Here is a 24431-nt window from a genome sequence, read left to right on the forward strand (position 1 = left end):
CACCCAAATCTCATCTTGAATTGTAGCTCCCATAATTTCGACGTGTTGTAGGAGGGACTCGGTGGTAGATAACTGAATCATGGGGGCGGTTTCCCGAATACTATTCTCGTGGTAGTGAATAAGTCTCATGGGATGTGATGGTTTTGTAAGAGGAAACCCCTTTTGCTTGGCTCTCATTCTGTCTTGCCTGCCGCCATGTAAGATGTGCCTTTTGCCTTCCGCCATGATTGTGAGGCCTCCCCAGCCCTATGGAACTGTGAATCCATTAAGCCTCTTTTACTTTTTTTACTCAGTCTCAGGTATGTCTTTATCAGCAGCGTGAAAACAGACGAATACAACCGCCAAGGGAAGGTTCTGTCCAATCTGAAACAATTTCCAACTCTTGTACCTTTCCTCTGTGATTGCTTTTACTTCTTCAAATCAAACTGGTGGAAAAGCAGCAACAAGTACCTGCAGGCTATGAGCTTTTCAGTCGCAAACATGTACATAAGCGCAAGGCACGGAGCACAGCTGCTATTGACCCTATTGACTGAAAATCATTTATCTCAAAAGCCTCGTGCAGCACTACAGAAGCAGCCAGCCTCACCTCCATGCTGTATAAAGAGGCATGAATAATAAAACCAGGTGTGTGTGGTGCTGACCCAGTACACCGCCGGGAACTGGGCACCAGCATTCTCAGTGCCAAGTGACTGCCCTGCATGTCGGCTCCTCTCTCTGCTCCCTCCACTTAGTGCCAGGCAAATAAAGCCACAGAAATGCAATGGTCAGTCAGACTTGTGAGCAGCTCTGGGGGCCATCTCACTGAAGGAAGAGCCTAGAACTGGAGCCCCAGTGAGGTCTGGGGAGTCCTGGAGGCTTCCTTAGGCTGTCCACTCCCTGTCCCCTAGACTGGGGTTTTGTTAAGAACTGATCATCAACACCGATGATGACGAGGATAAAGATGTTCCTGTCGTCTTCTGCCACTGAGGGGTTGGCAGGTGCTAGCCTTTTCACAAAAAAACAAAATCACCTAGAAGAAAAAAAGCCAGCCCAGGAAACGGTCCGTGTTTCAAGGTGCCTCAGAGAAGATGCCCGACTTCTATCAAATTGGATGGGTTCATTTCAGGGAGAAAAAGCAATGACATTTTTCTTTTTTCAAAAAGGCCAGTCTGGGGCTGGTAACGAGCCGTTTTATTTTTTGAAACATGCCACTTCCTCCAAGTCGTTTTTCAAACTAAATTAGGCTGACAGCTTGGAACTGATGAGATCACAAACAAGGTCTTAATTTAGTTATGACCCATCCCCTCTTTCCCTCCAAAACGTTTTGGTGCAACAAGGAAAGGCTCCAGCTTGACTTCAGTCACTGTACTTTTACCATCTTCCTTTAAAATGCAGATAAAGGGTGCTGAAGTCTTTTACGTGTTTTTGTTTTGTTTTAACGTTATCCTATTGAGTTCATACTTTAAAGAGAAAACACTCTGGCTCAGTTCTTTATCCACTCCCATCTCAAATCCTTTTACATCTCTTTGAAAATTCCTCCCAAGGGAGGAGATAGCTCAGTCAACTCACTGCTGAGGACATTTCTCTACCTGTTCTCGAAGCAGACCCAGGAGGAGGCACTTCCAGGGTATATGAAGCCATCTCCTGCATGCCATGCCAACATTCAACACCCAGATGACTTCAAAAGGACACCCAGTAAAGCCCACGCAGGCACGTGACAGAGGGAGGAGACACCCACGTGAAACGAGGGCTCTGTCGCTCTTCAAGACAGAGGTTTATGAGTCTCAAGAACTGTGAGCACCAAGAGAAAAGGTCCTTTCTTAACAGGACCATGAGGGTCACTAGACATAAATGTCACAAAAGTTACTGAGTGTCTCCAGTCTTTTTTTTTTTTTTGAGACGGAATCTTGCTCTGTCTCCCAGGCTGGAGTACAGTGGCACAATCTTGGCTCACTGCAAGCTCTGTGCCCCTGGGTTCACATCATTCTCCTGCATCAGCCTCCCAAGTAGCTGGGACTACAGGCGCCCACCACCACGCCGGGCTAATTTTTTGTATTTTTAGTGGAGACTGGGTTTCACTGTGTTAGCCAGGATGGTCTCGATATCATGACCTCGTGATCCACCCACCTTGGCCTACCAAAGAGCTAGGATTACAGGCGTGAGCCACCGCGCCCAGCAGAGTGTCTCCAGTCTTTTTTTTTTTTTTTTTTTTTGAGATGGAGTCTCGCTCTGTCGCCCAGGCTGGGGTGCAGTGGCTGGATCTCAGCTCACTGCAAGCTCCGCCTCCCGGGTTTACACCATTCTCCTGCCTCAGCCTCCTGAGTAGCTGGGACTACAGGCGCCCGCCACCTCGCCCGGCTATTTTTTTTTTTTTTTTTTGTAGTTTTTAGTAGAGACGGGGTTTCACCATGTTAGCCAGGATGGTCTCAATCTCCTGACCTCGTGATCCGCCCGTCTCGGCCTCCCAAAGTGCTGGGATTACAGGCTTGAGCCACCGCGCCCGGCCGAGTGTCTCCAGTCTTTATGCTCAGAATCCCAGCTGTCCTTCGGATGAGTCAGTCCTTCCTAGCCAGCAAGGAGCGAGGCTGTGTAAATGTCTGTCATCTTCAAAGGTGTATCTAATGGCCGGGAACTGAGATTTGTCTTCACTTCTGTTTAGTCTCCACTCTGCGGCACAGAGTAGGGTTCTCAGTGAAGATGCAGGTTAGAGCCCATGGCGACTGGCTCTCCTCTTATAATAAGCAGCAGCTTCCACTTGCCAAGTGCCCTCCTCAGCAGGAGGTTCAAAAGGCCCGTTCCAGATGCTGTGGCATTGGGCCGCCAGCCGCCGCTCTTCTTTGACAAAAGGCTTGCTCAGACATTTGTGACCAGCTTTTCAAAAAGATCTTGAGTTGCTTTTGAACTTCATATCAAAATTAACTCTTTTAGAGGACAATACCCACCCACTCTCTTTCTACAGGAAAGATAAGGTTATCAAAATGACCCGCAATGCCCATCCCTGACTTCTGGTTACCCAGAGCGATTGTGTTCCAAGGCGAGTCACATCACTCGCACCTCTGCTCCGCACGCTGCGTGGTTCCCACCTTGCTCACAACCAGACGGACCTTCGCAGTCACCACCGACTTCTCAGAGCTCATCTCGCCTTCCTTCCCCTCGCTCACCTCCACCGTGTGGGTTTTCCTACAGTTCCTCAAACACCCCCCGTCCCTTCCACCTCAGTGTCTACATGACTGCTGTTCCATCAGGGCGAATGTGCTTCCCCACTGGGATAGCCCCAGGGCTGGCTCCCTCACCTCCCTCACACCTCCGCTCCCAGGTCTCCCCATCGCCCTAGAGTGTCCTTCCCCACCTCTGGCTGCCTCAGTCTCTCTCCATGGCACATCATCTCATCTTTCACCTGTGCACGTTTATCATTTCCCTCCCTATTGGGATGTAACCTGTTTTATTCATGGATACATCCCAATAGTCACAGACTAGGTGCCAGCAAACGTGTGTGGGGTGGGCTAAGGACGTACGTTCCTACAGTGCATGTAGTCAAGGAACTGCCTTATTATTGGGCACCTTGTATCGGGGGAGTCATTAAGCAATAATTCCTCTTGCCCTAAACCCCGGTAACCTCTTATCTACTTTCTGTCTATAGGGACTATTCTGGTTATTTCATCTCAATGGAGTCACATGACATGTGACCTTTTGTGATTGGCTCATTTCACTCAGCTTATGTTCAAGGTTCATCACAATTCCTTCCACAAAGTCCACTGCTGGGCACCATCCTAATACACATCTAGCTTCCTATGACATGACATGCATGCTGATGGCAGCACCACCGATGGGATCTGCCGTGGTTGGGGGCAAAGGCAACACCAGCCTTCCGCGATACTAGCCTTCCATCCGGACAAGCTAAGTTAGCTCCCTCTGTATTAGCACTGCATTGTGAGCTCGGGTGGAACACACTGTCCTAAATGCCAAGATATTTTTCATGTGTACTAAAAAATCTATATTCTGTGCTATAATCAATAGTCCACCTGAATTACATTTATCCTTGCTCAGTTTAATCTCGGTGAACTGGCTCTAGCATTTCCAGTGAATGAAGTATCTGGATCTTGGTTCTCACCTGTAATGCTCCTTCCTGCTTCTGCTCTCCCTGCTTTTAGCTTTCCACATGGCTGACAACCTTTACTCTGGGCCTTTACTCCAATCACTGTCTGCACTGCAGGAGATACTGCTGGCGGGAATGGGAATACCACGTGCTGTTCTACTCAAACTTGCCCTCAGGCTGATGATGATCAGCTGACAAATTTCAGCCACCTGCAGAAACTCCAGCTTCATAGTCACCCGGCCCTTCTCACCACTCTATCTACAGGGACATGCGATAGTGAGGACATTTTGATGCAATCTAGAAATGTAACGTCCAGGCACCTCCTCATTTTACTAACCAAGTTATTCCATCAATGAGGAATCGAAGCTGATGGGACATGACCTTTTCTTAGTGAACTCATGTTGACTGCTAGCAACCTCCACACAAACCATCTGTTCTCAAACTCTGCTAAGCATCAGCTCTAGGCTTGCCAGTCTATGATTATTAAAATCTACCCTCTCCCGGCCGCACGGGTGGCTCACACCTGTAATCCCAGCACTTTGGGAGGCTGAGGCGGGCAGATCACGAGGTCAAGGAATTGAGACCTTCCTGGCTAACATGGTGAAACCCCGTCTCTACTAAAAAAGTACAAAAAAAATTAGCTGGGCATGGTGGTAGGCACCTTTAGTCCCAGCTACTCGGGAGGCTGAGGCAGGAGAATGGCATGAACCCGGGAGGCAGAGTTTGCGGTGAGCCGAGATTGCACCACTGCACTTCAGCCTGGGCAACAGAGCGAGACTCCATCTCAAAAAAAAAAATCTACCCTCTCCAATTACCCTCACACTTTTTTCCACTGAAAGCCAACTTTTGCCTGGTATCAGACTTAGAACTTCGTTCATTTCTCCATGGCACTTTAAAGATCATTTGTATTTCCAAATTCTTTCTATTCTCCAGGATCTAGCCCTGATGACTTAAAAGGCCTCTCTGTTTATTCAACAAATACTTGCTGAGTGCCTACTGTGTGCCTGGCACGTGGCTTTGTTTAGAGTCTACACTTCCAGTTCTACTTGGTAAGGAAGTTAAAAGCAGGCAGCAGCTGACATCTGCTGACCCTGTGCCATCATCCCAGGAAATTCGCCATCCTTTCCCTTCCGCTTCCAAGCATGGTCTTAATAGTAACAGCCTATGGTACTGTACTTAATAGTAACAGCCTCATTTTTATTGTGGGAAAAATATACATATATAAAACATAAAATGCCATTTAATCAGTGTGCAATTCAGTGTCATTAAGTGCATGCACAATGTTGGGCAACCATCATCACTGTGTATTTCCAAAACTTTTCCATCACCCCTAACAGAAACTCTGTACTCATTTTGCACTAATTCCCTCTTGCCCTAACCCCTGGTAACCTCTTACCTACCTTCTGTCTCTATGGACTATTCTGGACATTTCAATTCAATGGAGTCATATGACATTTGACCTTTTGTGACTGGCTCATTCAACTCAGCTTATTTTCAAGATTCATCCACATTGTAGCATGTATCAGTACTTATTCCTTTTCATGGCCGAATACTATTCCATTGTATGGATATACCATATGGTCTATCCACATATCTGCTGAGACTCTGGGGTTGTTTCCACCTTTTAGCTATTGTGAATAACACTGCACTGGTGTATAACATATCTGTTTGAATACCTATTTCAATTCTTCTGGGTATACAACTAGCAATCAATTGCTAGGTAATTACTTACAATGAGCAATTAATTAATTGTATGGTAATTTTATGTTTAACTTTTTGAAGAACCACCAAACTTTCCCACAGTGTCTGTACCATTTTATATTCCATCAGCAATGCATGACAGTTCCAATTTTATTTTCTTCTTAACAATCTTGAGCTCACCTAGACTTAACCTCCCTCACCCCATTCTTGTAAGTTTGCTTAAGCCATTTTAAAAATGAATCCTTGGCCTTAAGCTAATGATTTTTTAAAAATCAGAATGCAAGAGGGAATTTTCTCAAAGACCACCATGACACACTATCTTACTGCATATGGATTTTTCTCTCACATTCTCGTCAATGGAGAGAATGAACTTTGCAATCTGATGCCTGGATGTGAATTCTACTTCCTCCTCTCTAGCTGTGAGCTCCAGTTTCCTCCTCTGTACACTCGGATCATCAGTGTTTTAGTTTTCTACAGTTGCAGAACAAACTGCCACAAAGTTAGTGACTTACAACAATACAAACGTATTATCTTACAATTCTAGAGGTCAGAACTTGGAAATGGGACTCATGGAGCTAAAAATCGAGGTGTTAGCAGAGCTGGTTCCCATGGGAGGCTGTAGGGAGAACTGGCTTTCTTGCCTCTTCCAGATTCTTAGTGGCTGCCTGCATTTCTTGGTTTATGGCTTCATCCTCCATCTTCAAAGCCAGCAAAGCCAGAGGAGTCTTTCTCCTATTGCATCACTCTGACACTGACGATCCTGCCTCTTTCTTCCACTTTTAAGGGCTCTGTAATTATACTGAGGCCACATGAATAATCCAGGATAAACCCCCATTTACAGGTCAGTTCATTTGTGCCTTAGTTCCCCTTTGCCATGTAACCTAACACAGCCACAGGTCCCGGGGATGGGACGCGGACATCTCTGAGGGCCGTTACTCTGCTGCCACAAGACAGTAATGCCCTACTCAGACTGTTTCAAGGATTATTTGTATTTCTAAACTCTTTCCATTCCTTGAGATCTAGAAGACAAACTCACTTAAAAGGCATCTCATTTATTTGATGAACACCTACTGAGTTTTGAGTTAATGAAACAAAGCATGTTTGTATTTTGGGTGTTTTTGTATTTGCTTTTGTTTTTGAGACAGGGTCTTGCTCTGTTGCCCAGGCTGGAGTGTAGTGGTCTGATCTTGGCTCCATCCCCCAGACTCAAGTGATCCTCCCACCTCAGCCTCCCTAATAGCTGGGACCACAGTCGTGCACCACCATGCCTGGGCTGCCCAGGCTGGTCTCAAACTTTTGAGCTCAAGCGATCTGCTTGACTCAGCCTCCCAAAGTGATGGGATTACAGGTGTGAGCCACCACACCTGGCCTGAGACAATGCATGTTAAACACTTAGAGCCTGGCTGGCATCCAGCAAGCACTCAATCAAGGAATCTATTATCATCTTATCCTCATAACTTTATCTTCTGGAAATATGCTCCAAGCCAGAAGAAATTACTTCTTAGTCTGAACTTTCTGCGACTGTGTCCCTAAAATTCAGAGTTCCTTTCCAGCTATGAAATCCAGCATGACCTCCCTCCGGGTCCTGAGGACTGGCCTGCCTTCTGTGTTAAGGCAGAATTGGAGCTGAGCGCAGCATCCCTCATGGCTTCCCCTACCCACGAGGAGACGAAACACCTACCAGGGCCAGCCAAGAGTTCCTGCCACGCTCTGGTTCTAGCAGTGGCACTGACGTTCCCTCCGCTCCATCTGGCTGGTCTGTGATCTGTCAGGCACTGTCCTTAGCCTCCACCTGGCCCAGTGATATGCGGCATGACCCTAAAGCACTCTCAGCCTGGCTTCTCCGCACTGTATCCGTGCACCAAGCTTTCTAGAAGGTCCCAACGCCAGCCTCACGGAATTCAGATGCCAGACAGATGAAGGTTTTACAGAAGGCAAACTCCATCCTGCATTGCAAACCAAATGCTTCTGCGGAAGGCGTTCACTTCCACTTTGCATGCCGGCTGGGATTTGTGGTCCAGCGTCACAAGGTGAAGCCATTCCTCATGGGTGAACATAGAGCTGTCTCAGGCCCCAAGGTTCATTCCTAAGCAACTACTCTGATATTGATCACGAGGTATACTTAAGTTTTTTGTTTTTCCAGTGCTACAAGTATTGTCTTTTATTATGTCTGGTTCTCAGTTTTAAAAGCATGTTTTCTCCTTTCTGTCTCAAAATATGCTTGAAACTCTTGGTTAGGTCAGACATGAGTATCACAACAGAGGCTCCCTGCTCATTTCCTGAGCTACATACTGGTCCCTGCTGAGACGAGAAGTCCAAATCCTTCTCAATACTGGGGCCTCTATCACACGGTCAGCAGGTCTGGGGACGTGGGAACCTCCATGCCAGGGTTTTCAGGGCCAGAACAGCGAATGAGCCGTGGATTTGACCTGCAGACGGAGAGGCTGGGCTGTGCTGATCAGGGGTCCCAAGGAGACTCAGGAACTGGGCACAGCCCGATGCACAAATGTGACTTAGACTGCACAGGCTGGGAGGGAGCCTGCAAGGGCCTTGGGGACTGTGCAGGTGCCACACACTCACCTCCCATTTCTGAGGTGGGGGGATCAGAGACCCCTAAGCCAGCACACGGGTCCTTCCCTCCGAGATCATGACCAGAACCTCTCCCTACCTGTCATTTCAGGGACTGGGCTTACCCAATGCCCTGGCTGCCTCCAGCAGGAGATTGTGCTCCTGCTGCCCAGCTGCCGTGGGGCACAACTCCTGCATTCCTCTCTCAAAAGGCTGGGTCATGTCCTCTCATTCATCAGCTCTTGACTACAATTTCCTTCTGTCACCTCAGACATCGTATTTTCTTCCTGGCTTCCTCCCAGGCTCTCGCTTTCATCTGTCTAAGGACAATCCCTCCTTGCTAATAAACCTCAAGTGGGAGGGCCAGCCCCTCCTGCCAGCCCTTTCATCTGCCCTTTGCACAAGAAAACCAGCTCTCACCTGGGCATAGACTTGGCCATCGCCTCAGCCTACAGCCTGCGGTTCCCACACAGGCCCTAGAGCTCTCCTTCCTGCCCTAAATTCCAATTCTCAGATGTTCAGATAAGCTAAGAATCCTCTTGGCTCCCCCTGAAAACTCCCCAGCAAAACTGCCAGCAATTGCGGGCTTTGCTGTTTATGTTCTCCTAGGTCAAGAGTGTGCTGGGGAAGGTGGTTCCGTAATGTTCTTTGGAAATATCATTAATCCAAGTCTTTGATTAACTGTATCCTCTCACTACCTAACCATGCTGGGGTAATTATCTGACTTTGTGCCCTGCCAGCTAGCATCAGAGGTGGGAACACTATTTGCTTGACCCATTCCTTTGGCTTTGTCATTGATTTCATTGAGAAATTAAAGGCTTTCTACATTTATGTTATGGTTAAAGAGACCATGAACAAAACATAAATGTAAATCAATGATAGATAATTACACTAAAATGGCATGAGTAAGCTCTGTATTCTTTAAGTAAAAGCCTCACAAGAAAACAACAGCAGTGGTTAAATAAAGTACAATAATTCTTAAGTGTCAGCAAAAACAAGGGTGAGAGAGAGAGAAATTCAGAGTATTCGATTTAACAAATAACTTGGTCAATTTAAACTAAAAGCATTGTACTTAAAATATGAACATATACTGACGATGTAAAAATCATTTGGAAATCTCAATTTTGCTCTTCTGAAACCACTGCAATTGTTATAAAATCATGTTCCCTGTCCTTATAAGGCTTTAAAACTAGGCATAAACTTCAAGATAACAAGCCTGTAAAAACTGTAACTGTTGTGTGTTATTACACAGGCTGTACAAGGTATTTTATACCACCGACTTACAGTCATGCTGGGCCTTAATGAGTCTAACTAAAAGACTTTTTAGCAATTTTCATTTTGTATGGATTAGGGAGTATTAGTGAGGCCCATATGGTCTTCTATAAATTAGGAGATCAAACAAGAGCGTCTTCTGCAGCAGGACCTCGGCTCTGGATGGCGTCTCTAACTCACCCATTCAAGTCAGTGGGGAGCAACCGCCCCCAAGGGTTACAGAGTATCAGGGACCCCAGAGGTCTTGGACTCTGTCCCCATGCACCATTGGAGCTGAGATGAAAGGACTTAGCCATTCAGTCATGAGCATGCTGGCAACAATGATTCCATCTGTTGTCTGGAAGGTTTTAATATCACAGTCATATAAATTTCAACCAGTTTTATGTAATGGTGCTTCCCAAACAAGCAACTGAAGAGCCGGAGAAACACATACTCCAGATGTTGGCTGACCCAGGAATCGGGATCAGCACTGAGGAAGAATCTGCCAGCAAAGTCATGATTCTGCTCTCCTAAAGAGAGTCAAAGCCAGGACCCAAACTAAGTTCAGGTGCAGATCTGGGAGGGCATTTATTGACCAGTGCACACAGTGGTGGTGAAAAACGAAAACAAAACCAACAAAGCAGAAAAAAAAACAAATAAAAACTCCCCAAAACTCAACTGTTTTTCTGTTCAAAGGTTTCTATAAAAATCCTTTGTGTGCTCTCAAAAACTCAGTTTGTTTCTGGTCTAAACATCTCACTCTGCCTTAGCAGTATTCGTTATTCTCTACAGATTCCTTTTGGTGATTCTGGCATGAGTGGGGTGGAAATTGTCGGGGAAGGTTCCATGAGATCCTATTCATCTTAAAAGTGTGGGCTTGGGTTTGCCGAGTTTTGGACACTAAAACTGTCCCCTCTTCCCGTGTCTGTCCCCACCCACTGGTGCTGGCAGCTGTTTTTGTGTGAATGTAGTACCTGCCATTCCTGGTATCATGCTGCCGCATGTTCTTGATAAAATGAATCTTCTTAAAATTCTTTGGTCTGGGTGAACCTGAGAGAGTTCGACATCTGAAAAATAAAGTGAATTCGAAAACACAATCAGTTGCCTGCTGGACAGCTGAGACATCTCCACATAAAGACGGGAAGGAAGGACCAGACACATGGCTTGAGTCACCCCCAAGGAGGCAGGAGTCTGCGGGGATAATGAAGTCAACACAGCTGGAAGCAAGGAAGCTTAAAAAAGGCCCAATGATAGACAACTTCTTGATAATACTGACATTATTTTATATGGGTCTCTAAAAAGTCAACTAATCAAGAATATTGTCCCCTGCATTAAAAACAAAAAACAAAAAACAAAAAACCTATGCAGATTCCAAAGACACTGTCATCTTAAAAAGAATCCTCCCGTATCAACAAAGGGAAAGGGAACCAAAAACTGTACGTTTAAAGGGGGTAGGGAAACACCGGAAAATTCAGTTCAAAAACAAGCCTGAATCATTTTTCTTCTGTAACAAGATTTTGGCCTGAATTACCTGGACAGCTGCCTTAAGTTTCAACTTGACCCGCTATGCCTGGGAGGTCACAGTTTCACACTGAATGAGAAATCAGAGACCCAGCTAGTTGCTGTTTTTGTTTTGTTTTGTTTTGTTTTTAAGATAAATCTTAAATAAACATTTGTTGAACTAAAATGGCTTGCATTCAAGTTTTTTTAAATTTCTGTTTTGCTGGAGTATACAACATTTGCCTGTACTATAGGACTGGCAAAACAAACCACAGGCCAAGGAGACCTTCCTTCTGTGTAGCGTTTTCACCTGGCAAATTTTAAGTTACAAAACCACAATCATGACGACAGAAAAGCAAAATGCTCAACAAACAAGAGTCTCAAGTTTATTCTAGATAAAAGGGGCTGTAACTTTTTGATTTTGGGTTTTGCTACCAAAAAACCTTTCTGACCTGGGCCACAGGAGCCAGCTCCTGCCATGGCACATGGTGCCTGTGACCTGATTCTTGACTCTAAAGAAAGATTCTGGGCTGGCTGTGGTGGCTCACGCCTATAATCGCAGCACTCTGGGAGGCCGAGGAGGGCAGATCAACTGAGGTCTGGAGTTCCAGACCAGCCTGGCCAACATGGTGAAACCCCGTCTCTACTAAAAATACAAAAATCAGCCTGGTGTAGTGGCAGGTGCCTGTAATCCCAGCTACTCGAGAGGCTGAGGCAGGAGAATCGCTTGAACCTGGGAGACCGAGGTTGCAGTGAGCCAAGATCATGCCACTGCACTCCAGCCTGGGCGACAGAGTAGGACTCTGTCTGGAAAAAAAAAAAAGATTCTTTTAAAGGCTTGCAGAGCCCCGTTTGAGGACATTTAGTAGATGCTTCCTGTGGCTTTCAGGAGGGGTTAAGAGTGGGGATGGGATTGACACTTTCCCCCCAAATCCAGGCCTCCAAACCCGGATTTTAATTTTTTTTTTTTTTAAATAAAGACAAGGCCTTGCTCTGTCGCACCTTGCAGTGGTGCGCTCACTGCAGCCTCAAAATTCTCCCAACTCAGCCTCCCAAAGTGTTGGGATTATAGGTGTAAGCCACTGTGCCTGGTCCACTAAACCCAGAATTAATTGGCTCAAGGTTCAAGGAGATAGGGCCTCGCTCTGCCTTTGCTCTCTGGGAACAGATCCAGAACCCCAAATGGCCTCATTTCTTCCTCCAGAATGACTGCTTGAATCTGCAAGCCACTCAAAGTTCCCACCTGTCAGATACACACAAAGAAGGTTCTTGAAACATCAAGTCACTGGAAAGAGGAGAATCCCTGAAAGCATAAAGTGGTTTCTGGATAGGGCCAAGTGTTCAGAAGCATCCTTATACCCCTTCCGCGGCTTCCTTTCCCAGGAGTAGAGCTTCCTGGGCCAGCCAATCTGAGGGCAGCAGGCCAAGAGCTAGACAGTGCGCGGGTTCAGGCAGCTCGCAGATCCTGCCACCTCAGCAAACTCTGGCTCCTTCCTCCCACCTCCCAGCTGCAGGAAGCTGGGACTGACGCCAGCACAGAGGAAGGGCGGCCTGAGCTGCTCCCTGCAGAAAGAAGGGCCCCAGATTCCTCAGCCTTCTTCTGGAAGTGGAAATCCACAAAAGGGCCACAGGTGGCTGTCTGCACCAGCAAAGGAAGGAGGTGAGGCCGTGATCACTTTAACAGCTGCGGCCACCAGCATCCATCCACCCAGACGGTTTGGAAAACCAGGGCAGGTGCTGATGGCGAAACAAAGAGGTTTTTCCTGACAACTAGCAGAAATGGCTTAACTCCTTATTTTTGGACACCAGGTAACCACCAGGCAGATGCAGAACTCCTCAGTCCAAGTCCTCTTATGATGCACGCTCAGTTCTTGGAGTTCCGGGTAGATACAGGAAATCCACTAACAAACCATGATGTGCTAGAGAAAAGTAGGACTTTTAACAGGGTAACTTAACAAAGATCTTTCATTTCCCTATCAGCACCCAATTCTAACTGCACACACACCATACTAATCTAGCCCTTCATTAAGCAAGCTGTTTGTTGTCTTGCTTTTCTTTTTCTTTTAACCATTCAACCAAGTCACCAGGGAATCTAAGAAATGCTTTAAGAGAATTGTGGCGTGGGCAACAATTGCCAAGGAACTGGAATACTGGGCGCTCAGGTTGCGGCAGGTTAAGCAAAGAACGAATTAATTTCAAAGCTGCCTGCAACAATGTGTAAACATCCATTTAAAAACATACATTTTAAGTGGTGCAAAATTAAATTAGCATAGAATTAAATTAAAAACTAATTTAAAGAAAGATGAGCTCTTTCTTGTTAGCACTGATTACAGGATATATTTAATTATGCAAAAGGTCTAATAGAGGCCTTGGAGCCATTTGTTCTTCTGCTAAGCTTAAAAGCAAGTTGGGCTAACAGCCTTCCACCCCCACAGTTCCCAAAATACTTCAGCATCATTACTGGTGTCACCATTTCACAGACCGGGGAAGCCTTCAGCGATCAGCCAATTGGTCTTCCCATTTTATAGATGGGAAAACTGAGGCCCCAGAGACACTAAGTCAATTTCCGATGCTACATACCCAGTTAGAGTCAGGCTAAGAACTCAGGTTTCCAGGCTCCCAAACTAATGTCTCTTCTTCTACACCATGCTAATATAACTCCTAGGAATAAGTGAATTTCTAAGTAAAAATGAGAACAGTTATGCTTTTTAAGTTCTCCCTTTTTTTTTTTAAGTTTTCTTTTTTAAGAAACTCCAGGCTAGAGTGCAATGTCGAGCATAGCTCACTTAAGTCTCGAACTCCTGGGCTCAAGCGATCCTCTTGCCTCAGCCTCCTGAGTAGCTGGAGCTACAGGTGCATATCCATGTGCCTGGTTATTTTTTCTTTCTTTTTTTTTTTTTTTTGTAGAGATGGGGTCTCACTACATTGCCCAGGATGATCTCAAACTCCTAACCTCAAGCAACCCCTCTGCCTCAACCTCTCAAAGTGCTGGGGTTACAGGTGTGAGCCACCATGCGCCCAGCCAGTATGAGAGTTTTATTTATTTATGTATTTATGTGTTGACTGATTGACTGTAGACATGGGCGGGGGGGTCTCACTACATTGCCCAGGCTGGTCTTGAACTCCTGAACTAAGTGATCTTCTTGCCTCCACCTCCCCAAGTGCTGGGATTATAGGTGGGAGCCACCGCACCCGGCTGGGAACTTTTTTAAACTAAAAAAAAAAAATGTCCCTTAGTGGAATAAACACTTGATTTCCAAAAATCTTTTGATTTCTGATATTCTTAAAATTTTATAATAACAAGATTTGAGGTTCAGTGCAGTATTCTCTGAGAGCTGGTGGAAGTCACAGTTGAGGCCGACAAGCATTTTTACTGCACTCATTTGTGCTACCACAAGGCTGAGGGCCAGTCTGGGTGGATTCCGTGAAGAGGGGTGACAGGGCACCAACCAGGAACGCAGAACCCAGGTCCTCCTCCGGCCTCTCCTCAACACCTCGAGACTCAAGGACACTGCATCCCGCGGCTGGAGAGCCCTGCCCGGGAATTCCTGAAGAGGGAAGAGCCCTTTGAGCCTGTACCCTGAGTCGCCTGGCTTCCTTCGGCTCGCAGTAACCATACTGTTCCAATGACCACGGCTTCTAGCAACCTCTCGAAACTCCAGGGGCTTCTCAACGTTATTCATGGATTTTCCCGTTTGTGGCAGGAGTGAAGGAGAACCTCGGTCAAACTGTGAGGTCACTCACTCTAACACCAAAGCCACTCAGTGCACCTGCGAACACTTCTCCATGCTCGCTGAGTATGTGGACCGAGGCCAGCTCCCTCGTGGAACTTTCAGTGTAGCTGTCTGTATGACTCCTGCAGGGAAATGGCTTTCTCCCACTTCACGGCTCCTCACACAGTAACACTCGTGCCCAGGCCACGTCTGCCACACAGCCACATACCGCACATCGTAAGAGGCTCCTGGAGGTTACCCACGCTTTGAAAAGGACTCCAAAAGTGAAGATCAGACTGTTCAGCCCTTTCTCTTTGGGATGATGTCAGTGACAACACTCACAGTCGCTGGACACTTCCCCCGCGACCCCAAGCTGTCTGTGCTCACTCTGCCCTCTGCTCTTCATGCAGGCGGAGCCCATGGACATGAGCTCTACCCTGGGAGTGAAGCTTCTGGTGGGGAAGGAGCCAGATCCAGGGGGAGGCTGTCCCCAACAGCAGCACCCTGCCAGGCTCAGAAGGAGGAGCCAGGCGCTCCCAAGTCCTGACCTGGCCAAGGCATGCAGGGTGCAGATGCGGGTTCAAGGAGGAGCTGATGCAAGTCCACAGGAGCTCACGTCCTCCCGATCCCCTCCCTGCTGCCGCCTGCCCTGTGGTCCCCGGGAAGCCCCTGCGCCCCATCTTGTTGGCTCACTCCCACATGCTGCCCCACCCAGCTCAGGGCTGCAGTGAGGATGGAAGGGGGTGCAGGACCTGAGTGTACTCTCCTCCAGGAGGGCCTGGCTGGGTTAGGGGAGAGGAGCCTGCCAGTCACCGGCACAGCACAGCACAGCTCAGCAACGGCTGTCACCCAAAAAGATGCCTTGCAAGCACCTTTCTAATCCCAAGGGAGAAAGAACACTTTCAGACCCCAGAGAGCACTCACAACTATCCTCATTGGGCTTCCAAGCAACTAGCCAGGGAGCAACATCGTGGTCACCTCCTGAGGAGTTCTCGTTGTCCCTCCTGCTGAGAAAGAAGTCCAGGACTGTACCACTGTGTGACTGCACCTGGGGGACGGGCCGGGATCAATGCTGGGCTCTTGCTCCATTAAGCAGCAGTTTACAAAATGAAGAGAAGCCACGGAAAGAGAAGCACCCAAATTCCACGCAAACTGGGCTATTCCATCACGTAATTGGACTTAATGTTGTCTAGTTCTAATGGTCCTCAGAGGTGGGTTGGACACTAGGAGATGTCCCATAGTCTGTGGGATTCAGATGGTTATTTTTAAATTTAATTCTATAGATCAAGAACTTAACAAACCAAAATCAATCTCTGGCTGTCATGGTGTACTGTTTACATACACACAAGTGAAACTGAAAATTACCTCCGGAGAGGGGCGTTCTCCTCAATATCTTCCAGTGTCTCCAAGGAGGATCTCTGGGAGATGAGGCGCCGTCTGCAGAAAGAAGGAGCAAATCTGGGAGTTAAAACTGCATTGCAGAACTCATCAGACATTTCTGTAAATCTAAAACTGCCCTAAAACAAAAACATGAAGTCCATTAAGAAAAGATCAGACAAAAGCTGCCTCTAAGAGGCTGCCATGTTCCCGCCCTGCGCGCCAGGCCCACCTTGCTGGCTGAATCCCGGGCACTCTCCTGGTCAGAGGGCCTCTTTGCGATGATTAAGGAAGTTACTGATCCTTTCGATGCTGCCATTTTCCCCAAGGACACACACACACACACACAAAGACAAGGTGCCTCTTATATAGAATAACTTGAGCGCTGTGTGCAGCTTTTCTAAGGCATTAGCTAATACTGTGAAGTATTCCACTATCAGTGATTTGAATCCGGTAACTGATAAATATTAAATCTAAAACCCTATTAAAAACAATTTCAAAATCATTAGGATGCAATAAAAAAGTTATGCTCCCTGGATGGCCATGATTTCAAAAACAACTAGAAACAAGAAAGAAATTATTCCATTGGGAGAGTATCTCACAGACTGGGTAGAAAGGATAAATATGTGGCATGATTATGCAAAACATTAACTCTTCTGGGCTGCTAAGGAATTGCAAACCGCCTGCTAAAACCTCCCCAGTCTACCAGTTTCTGTTGCCAGGCTGAAATAAGAACAAGTCTTAGTTAACTAAGAAGATCAGGTATGGGGAGCAGGGTAGGGTGGGGTGACTTTAAATGAATCCACCTGAACGAAGACTGTCATTTGATAGTAAACGATTTGGTGGAGCAGGGTGGACAGAAAATGTTTGACGGGATTGTTCCTTAAAATGGAACTAAAAATGTGAAGATAAGTCTATTTTTTATTACATTTGGCAAAACATAGCCTAGGAACATGCAGTCATAACCATGTTCTAATTTGCCCTAATGAACAAAGAACGAAACGACTTCGTGGTTTTTTTTGTTTTGTTTTTGTTTTTAATTTTGTGTATACTTTTTCTGACCAACTACTCTGATACCTTTGGCTTGTTTGGCTTTTATAAGACAATCAGAAAGGTCATTTTTGTAGCAAACTATTCAACAGCTTCATCAATGTTCCACCTTCCTTAATTTTTTGATACTCAAATCCTTTAAAAAAAAAAAAAAAAAATACTTGTGGCCGGGCACGGTGGCTCAAGCCTGTAATCCCAGCACGTTGGGAGGCCGAGGCAGGCTGATCACCTGAGGTCAGGAATTCAGAACCATCCTGGCCAACATGGTGAAACCCCGTCTTTACTAAAAATACAAAAATTAGCCGGGCGTGGTGGCGAGCACCTGTAGTCCCAGCTACTTGGGAGGCTGAGGCAGGAGAATGGCCTGAATCCAGGAGGCAGAGCTTGCAGTGAGCCGAGATCGCACCACTGGACTCCAGCCTGGCGACAGAGAGAGACTTCGTCTCAAACAAACAAACAAAACTTGTCATACAGCCTCCTTGTCTCTTCTCCAACTGTAAAATAGTAGAACATAGAACACTCTCAGCTTCGCACTCATCAATGTATGTGAACCAAGCACACCCATCGCCCTCTGTGTTCATGACATACCAGACTTTCTGCAGAAACTGTGGTTTCACTCTGCAATTAACTAACAGTGAATTTCCATTTCCATAGTATTGCCAGATTTCCAAGAGTCAGCCAGAGCTGTGGAGGAGGCACTGGTCTTACCTGAGAGGGGTGCAGAGGCTAGCTGAGGAGGTGGGGAACTGATCTGACAGGTAGCCAATTCATGAGTGACAGGACTTCCCCGCGGAGCACTGTAACTCAGGGGACAGAGCTCGCCTAGGCCCCTGTGACGGCACCTGCAGCTGGAGCTCTGAAGTGTCTGTGCTACGGGTTGAGGCACAGCCCTCTGAAATCCCAGTTAATCCTAGGAAAGCAGGCAGGTGAGCAGCGGGCCTAGCCTCTCTCCATGTGCTGAGTCCCAGGCTGGACTGGGGCAGCCTCACACCTGCCCACTGCAGATCTCAGCACCAGAAATCCAATGTTATCCATCCAAAGGGTGGTGTAATTCTACACAGAACACCTAGCGGCTAGAGTCAGACACTCAAATTGCAATCCTGGGGTCCAAAGGCTTCGGGGTCTGAGAAAGCTCCTTAATCTGGCCGGGCATGGTGGCTCATGCCTGTAATCCCAGCACTCTGGGAGGCCGAGGCGAGTGGATCACCTGAGGTCAGGAGTTTGAGACCAGCCTGGCCTACATGGTGACCCATCTCTACTGAAAATACAAAATTAGCCAGGTGTGGTGGCGCATGCTTATAATCCCAGCTACTCGAGAGGCTGAGGCAGGAGAAGCGCTCGATTGAACCTCTGCCTGGGAGGCAGAGGTTGCAATGAGCCGAGATCGAGCCACTGCACTCCAGCCTAGATAACAAGAGTGAAACTCTGTCTCAGAAAAAAAAAAGAAAAGAAAGTTCCTTAATCCTTGAGCCTCAGTTTGTTCATCTATGAAATGGGAAACAGCAATTAACTAAGAAAGGGACACATGGGCCGGGCGCGGTGGCTCACACCTGTAATCCCAGCACTTTGGGAGGCCGAGACGGGCGGATCACGAGGTCAGGAGATCGAGACCATCCTGGCTAACATGGTGAAACCCCGTCTCTACTAAAAAATACCAAAAAATTAGCCGGGCGAGGTGGCGGGCGCCTGTAGTCCCAGCTCCTCGGGAGGCTGAGGCAGGAGAATGGCGTGAACCCGGGAGGCGGAGCTTGCAGTGAGCTGAGATCTGGCCACAGCACTCCAGCCTGGGCGACAGAGCGAGACTCCGTCTCAAAAAAAAAAGAAAGGGACACATGTAAAGTCCCAGGCCCACGGTAGTTCTTGATGAACGGGAGCTACTGGGCTTTTGATTGACACTCCAGTTTCCTTCACTGAGGCTGCACCCTGACCTGCACCCCAGTTCAGCTGACCAGGAGCAGGCTGAGTGTCCTAGCTCTGGCCCCCACTCAAGGCCCAGCCAGTGGCAGGGTCACCACAAAATGCCTTGTGCCTGAGCCCACCCGAGATGTGTATGTGTTCCTTCCACACCTACACCCACTTCAAAGCACAACTGACTGCGCATGTACACAATAGGGTGCACCGAGCACAAATCACACTCACTGATGTGTTGGCCACCTATAAAATTAGTGCCCCCCAGGTCTCCTTGCACTGCTCTCAGGTCTCCCTACAGACAGGAGGCAGTGATTAAAAAATTTACTGTTTATCTCTGTATGATGTTCTGAGCTTTTAAATCCAAAGTAAAATACTCATTGAAGTATTTACTTAAATTAAGTATGCACATCTAAATTGTCATTAGCGATAACTTCCACAGGCAGAAATAAATGTATAGGCTTCGGATCCTGAGAATCCCAACACATTCTGTCACACTTTGAGCCTTCCTTTGTAGAAGAGCATTTTCAGGTAACCAGTAAATAGGCAATTGATATTTTGTTCGATCTGCACCCACGCAACTGAGATGACTGTGCAGGGAAAGGGCTGAAGGCTGCCCTCCTTCAGGTACCCTAAGGAGCCCCAGGGTGGCCCTGGATGGGTTCTTTGGGCAGCACGGATGCCGCCCAGGCTCTGGCAGAGTCCAGAGCCCAGCCAGGCAGGTTCCCCTCTCCACGCATCCACCTCCACTCACTCAACAATGTGACCGTGAGCCCACTTGGGAACACACAGCTGAACCAGGCTTGCCTCCTATCCTCAGGGGCTCAGAGTCACGTGGGGATCAATGGAACGGCCACCAAGAAGCCCCATTAACAATCCCTGAAGCCCCTGCGTCCTTCAGGGCTGTGGTGTGAGAACACTCCGGCTGAGTCCCACAGTGAGCACAGAAGGCCCTGATGGGAAGTGCAGACTCTTCTAACATCCAGACCAGAGTGTTTCACCCTAGAAAATCAGGCCCATCCACAAAAGCACACGACCCAGTAACTCCCCTTTCACAAAGCCGTAGCCACCTCTTCCTGCAACAGAAACGAGAAGGGCTCATTTGGAAAAGAACCAGGTGAGAATACACCTTTCTTTACAGTTACAAGGGTTTTTCTAAAAGCCAGCACATTCGGTAATTCCCCTCAGGTGCTGAACAGGTGTGAATTCACACACACACACACACACACACACACACATTATTACAGCTTAAATGTCTGTGTCCCCTCAAAATTCATGTGTTGAAATCATAACCCCCACTGCGATGGTACGAGGCAGTGGGGCCTGTGGGAAGGGATTTGTCATAAGGGTGGAGCCCTCATGAATGGGATTAGTGCCCTTGTAAAGGGGACCCTGGAGACCTCTCTAGCTACTTTTCTGCCATGTGAGGACACTAAAAGTTGGTCATCTGTAACTGGAAGAGCCCTCATCTGACCCCAACCATGCTCGCACCCAGATCGTGACCTTCTAGCCTTCACACCTGTGAGAAAATACATTTCGTTACTTTTTATGTATTTATTTTTTTCTGAGACAGAGTCTCGCTCTGTCACCAGGATGGAATGCAATGGCGTAATCTTGGCTCACTGCAACCTCGGCCTCCCAGGCTCAAGCAATTCTTGTGCCTCAGCCTCCCGAGCAGCTGGGACTACAGGTGTGCACCACCAAACCCAGCTAATTTTTGTATTTTTAGCAGAGATGGGGTTTCGCCACACTGGCCAGGCTCGTCTCAAACTGCTGGTCTCAAGAGATCCACCTGCCTCGGCTTCCCAAAGTGCTGGGATTAAAGGCATGAGCCATCACGCCCGGCCGAGAAAATACATTTCTATTGTTTATAAGCCACCCAGTCTTTGGTACTTTATTACAGCAGTCTGAACTCAGACGGACCTACACACACACGCGCGCACGCGCAGAGGCATGCAAGGGCATGCATGGGCACTTCTGATCAGGACTCCTTAAAGGGGAAAAAATCCACAGCCCAAATGTCCACCTGTTCCTTCAACTTCAGCAGATGTACTTCCCGTCTTTGTGAATGGAACCAACCAGTATGTTCTTGGAACTACCAGAGAACTTGGAACTACCACCAGTGACTGTCAAGAAACCATCCTACAGTACCATGGAACAGCAAAGGACGCCTGCCCTTCCAGCCTAGGATGAGGACCTGTTCCCCTGTGAAGCGGCAGAGTCAGTCAGCAGCGCTCATCTCTGCCCCCACCCCCACAGCTTGCTGGGTCCTCCCAAGGTATGTCACAGTGTCTTCTCCCTCACCTTCTAACCCCAGGACGCCTGCATTCAACAAAAAGCCTCAGGGCAGGCGGCCAATCTTAAACAGCCACTTTTCACTCTGTAATTTCCCTCATAAATTAAGTCCATTACTATGCAAACTCCTTATCATTATAGAGTTAACAAGGAGAGGTCTTTGCATGTTTTAATGACTGACAAAGAATACTTAGCCTCGGACCAAAATAACAGGCCACCTTACTGACCAAGCAGACATGCAGTAAGAGACTGGCAGGGCTCAAAGCAAAAGTATTATGCACTGACATCATCGGATGGAAGTGTGTATGTCTAGTCTCCAGACTGAACGTACACTCAGGGATCCCCGACTTGTCTGACAGTTACAAGTTAGATCCTTCCACACTGGCCACACTTTGGAGTTCATGCTTATTAAGCTCATGCGTAAGGCAGCCTCCTGAAAGTACCCACGCCTGTTTTACAATATCCTTGGAATGCTGCAAGGAAGTCATCATAATCCACGACAACACGATTGCACATCTGGATATTCCTACGTGGACCAAATTAATCCACTCATCATGAAGGGATAAAGTTTCTTTGTGGGTGCAAATCACTGTATATTCCTGGGACGCAGGGCTGGTCACAAGGGTACTGTTAGAATAAGTCCACTTACACTGAAAGCTTAAGGAAAGGTCACTTGAGAAAGAAGATGGGGGAAAAAAGCACACAGAAGAACCCATGGCTAGAGTGACAAAGGACAGGGAGAGGCAGGCCCCCCGAGGGCCCGCATTTCCGAAGTGCCTTTTATGCACAAAAGGGTCACTGGACCTATTTCCAGGCCAGGAACAGAGGCCAACCATCCAGACTGACGAGGGGACACAGGCCCAGAGGCCTGACCATCCCAAAAGCCCTCCTCACTAATGCTCTGTCGTCATCCTGGTCTGCAGCGACTCTGGGGACCCCGGAGAGTGAGGCAAAGTGGAGCTGTGTGTGGTCTGGGTACCTTCCTCAGCTCTGTTGGAGGAGGGCTCCTCTCTCCGGAGCCTGGTAAGCAGAGTGCCCTGAAGAAAGCACTGGGAGACAGGTGAGGGCCTCGCTGCTGTCCCTGCCGACCAGTGAGGGTGCAGCAGGGTCATCTTGGGGTCTGGTGGGGCAAGCTGGTCAATGCCAATCCACTATGCAGTCACCTGGGGCAGTAGCTCAGCCTGAAGGACAATGTGAGGCAGTGGGCACCCCAGGGAAAGCTCTGGCCTGAGAGTTAGGACCAGCCCACGATGTGGAAGGTGACCCTTGGCCTCAGTCTGCTTCCAGTATGAAATGAGAAAGTAGGGTAGATCGATGCTCTCAATGTGTCTGCACATCAGAATCCCCAGAGAACAACAAAGTCACCGAAGCCTGAGCCCACCCTGAGATTCTGATTTACCGGTCTGGGTGTGGCTGGATAAACGGGGTTTTAGACACTCCCGGGGATTCTAGTGAGAAGGACAGTTGAGTCCCATTGAAATAGCTCCAGTGTTCTGAACAGGCCAAAGGCAGTGAGAACCTTCTCCTAACATTCCACTTCTTTACCTTACGTTTTGGGATGGAAATGATCATAACCAACCTCCACATAATAAGTGGTCTCCTTTATCCTTGAACGCGGACCTTTTAAGGTTCAACAAGCAAGAGGAAAGAGAGCTGGTTAGCCGGAGCACTGAGGCCAGCAAAAGACCAAAAGGCTTTCAAGTATAAACAGGTGGATGATATGTACACATTACACGGGTGTGAAGAACCAGTTCTGTGTTCTCTGGGAGCAAAACATGGGCTCTGAGAGCAGAACACGACTCAGGTAAACACCTGGGCCAACCACCTCTCTACTCACAAAAAAGGCAATGTCCTTAATGGCTCTAGTGTTTCCCGTGGGTGTATCGCCCTTCCGGACTGCACGCTGGGCCACTGGATGGTCCAGTTGCCTCTTCACGGGTACGGAAGAGGTGAGACTGTCTTGGATACCTCAATTACGCAGGTGATGGAGGAGCTGAGGTCATGATTACTTCACATCTGTCCAGACAGTTATGATGATCAAAAAAACCCCAAGCATAGAAACAACTTATTAACATAGTCACAAGACACCCGAAAGCTTGTCATTATTTGCTTTGGTACTTACGTCTTTCTCTCACTGACCAACCTCCCGCTCCCAAACAGAACGGAAACTCCCTAGAAGCGAGCTGCTTGGGAGGGGCCATGCGGTCACAGCCTGTGTATCCCTAGGAAGGGACCATACTTGGCCAACAGCAGGTACTCAGTCATGGCTGGCTGAATACAGGAACAAATTCCCCTCACCAGGTAGGTGGGTATTCCTGGATGTTTCCCAGAGAGCCCTGACCTTCCATTCAATGTTTTTCCTACACAATTATTAGTGGGCCTCTTTTTTTTTTCAGATGGAGCTTTGCTCTTGTTGCCAGGCTGGAGTGCAATGCCGTGATCTTGGCTTACCACAACCTCCACCTCCCAGGTTCAAGCAATTCTCCTGCCTCAGCCTCCCAAGTAGCTGGGACTACAGGTACATACCACCACACCCTGCTAAATTTTTTGTATTTTTAGTAAAGACGGGGTTTCTCCACGTTGGCCAGGCTGGTCCTGAACTCCTGACCTCAGGTGATCCACCCGCCTAGGCCTCCCAAAGTGCTGAGATTACAGGCGTGAGCTGGGATTACACCGCGCCCGGCCTAGGGCCTCTCTCTTTAATACATGCATTCCCAGTCTGGTCAACAGAGTCCAGAAATCCTCCCCCGCTTCACAATGCCCCAGGACAAGGAGGTTATGGGGAAGGAGTCAGGGCTGGACGGCACGAAGTCCCACTTCAACCTTACAGACTCTGGAAACCTACATGTTCTAGCCTCCTTTACTGATGTAGTCACCAAGCCTCAAGGAGCCCAGTCAGGACCCAGCAAGAAAAGGCTTGGAGCACAGTAGCCTAGAAAGCAGGGTTGGCCTTTGAGGCAACTAGAAATTCCCTTTAAAAAATGTTATAGAAT

At 47.8% G+C, this 24431-nt stretch overlaps 1 protein-coding gene across 2 annotated transcripts in view; it reads right to left on the reverse strand.

The window, feature by feature from the left end:
• CABLES1 (Cdk5 and Abl enzyme substrate 1) overlaps positions 1-24431 on the reverse strand; it is a 130338-nt gene that overhangs the window by 55409 nt on the left and 50498 nt on the right. For both annotated transcript variants that reach the window (XM_033178142.1, XM_033178141.1), the window contains exons 2-3: positions 16174-16245; positions 10570-10662 (exon numbers count right to left, since the gene is read on the reverse strand). In XM_033178142.1, coding sequence (XP_033034033.1) covers positions 10570-10662; positions 16174-16245 — 165 coding nt within the window. The remainder of the gene's footprint in view (positions 1-10569; positions 10663-16173; positions 16246-24431) is intronic.

This window comes from Trachypithecus francoisi, unplaced genomic scaffold, assembly GCF_009764315.1.
Source record: "Trachypithecus francoisi isolate TF-2019V2 unplaced genomic scaffold, Tfra_2.0 Lachesis_group19, whole genome shotgun sequence".
NCBI lineage: Eukaryota > Metazoa > Chordata > Mammalia > Primates > Cercopithecidae > Trachypithecus > Trachypithecus francoisi.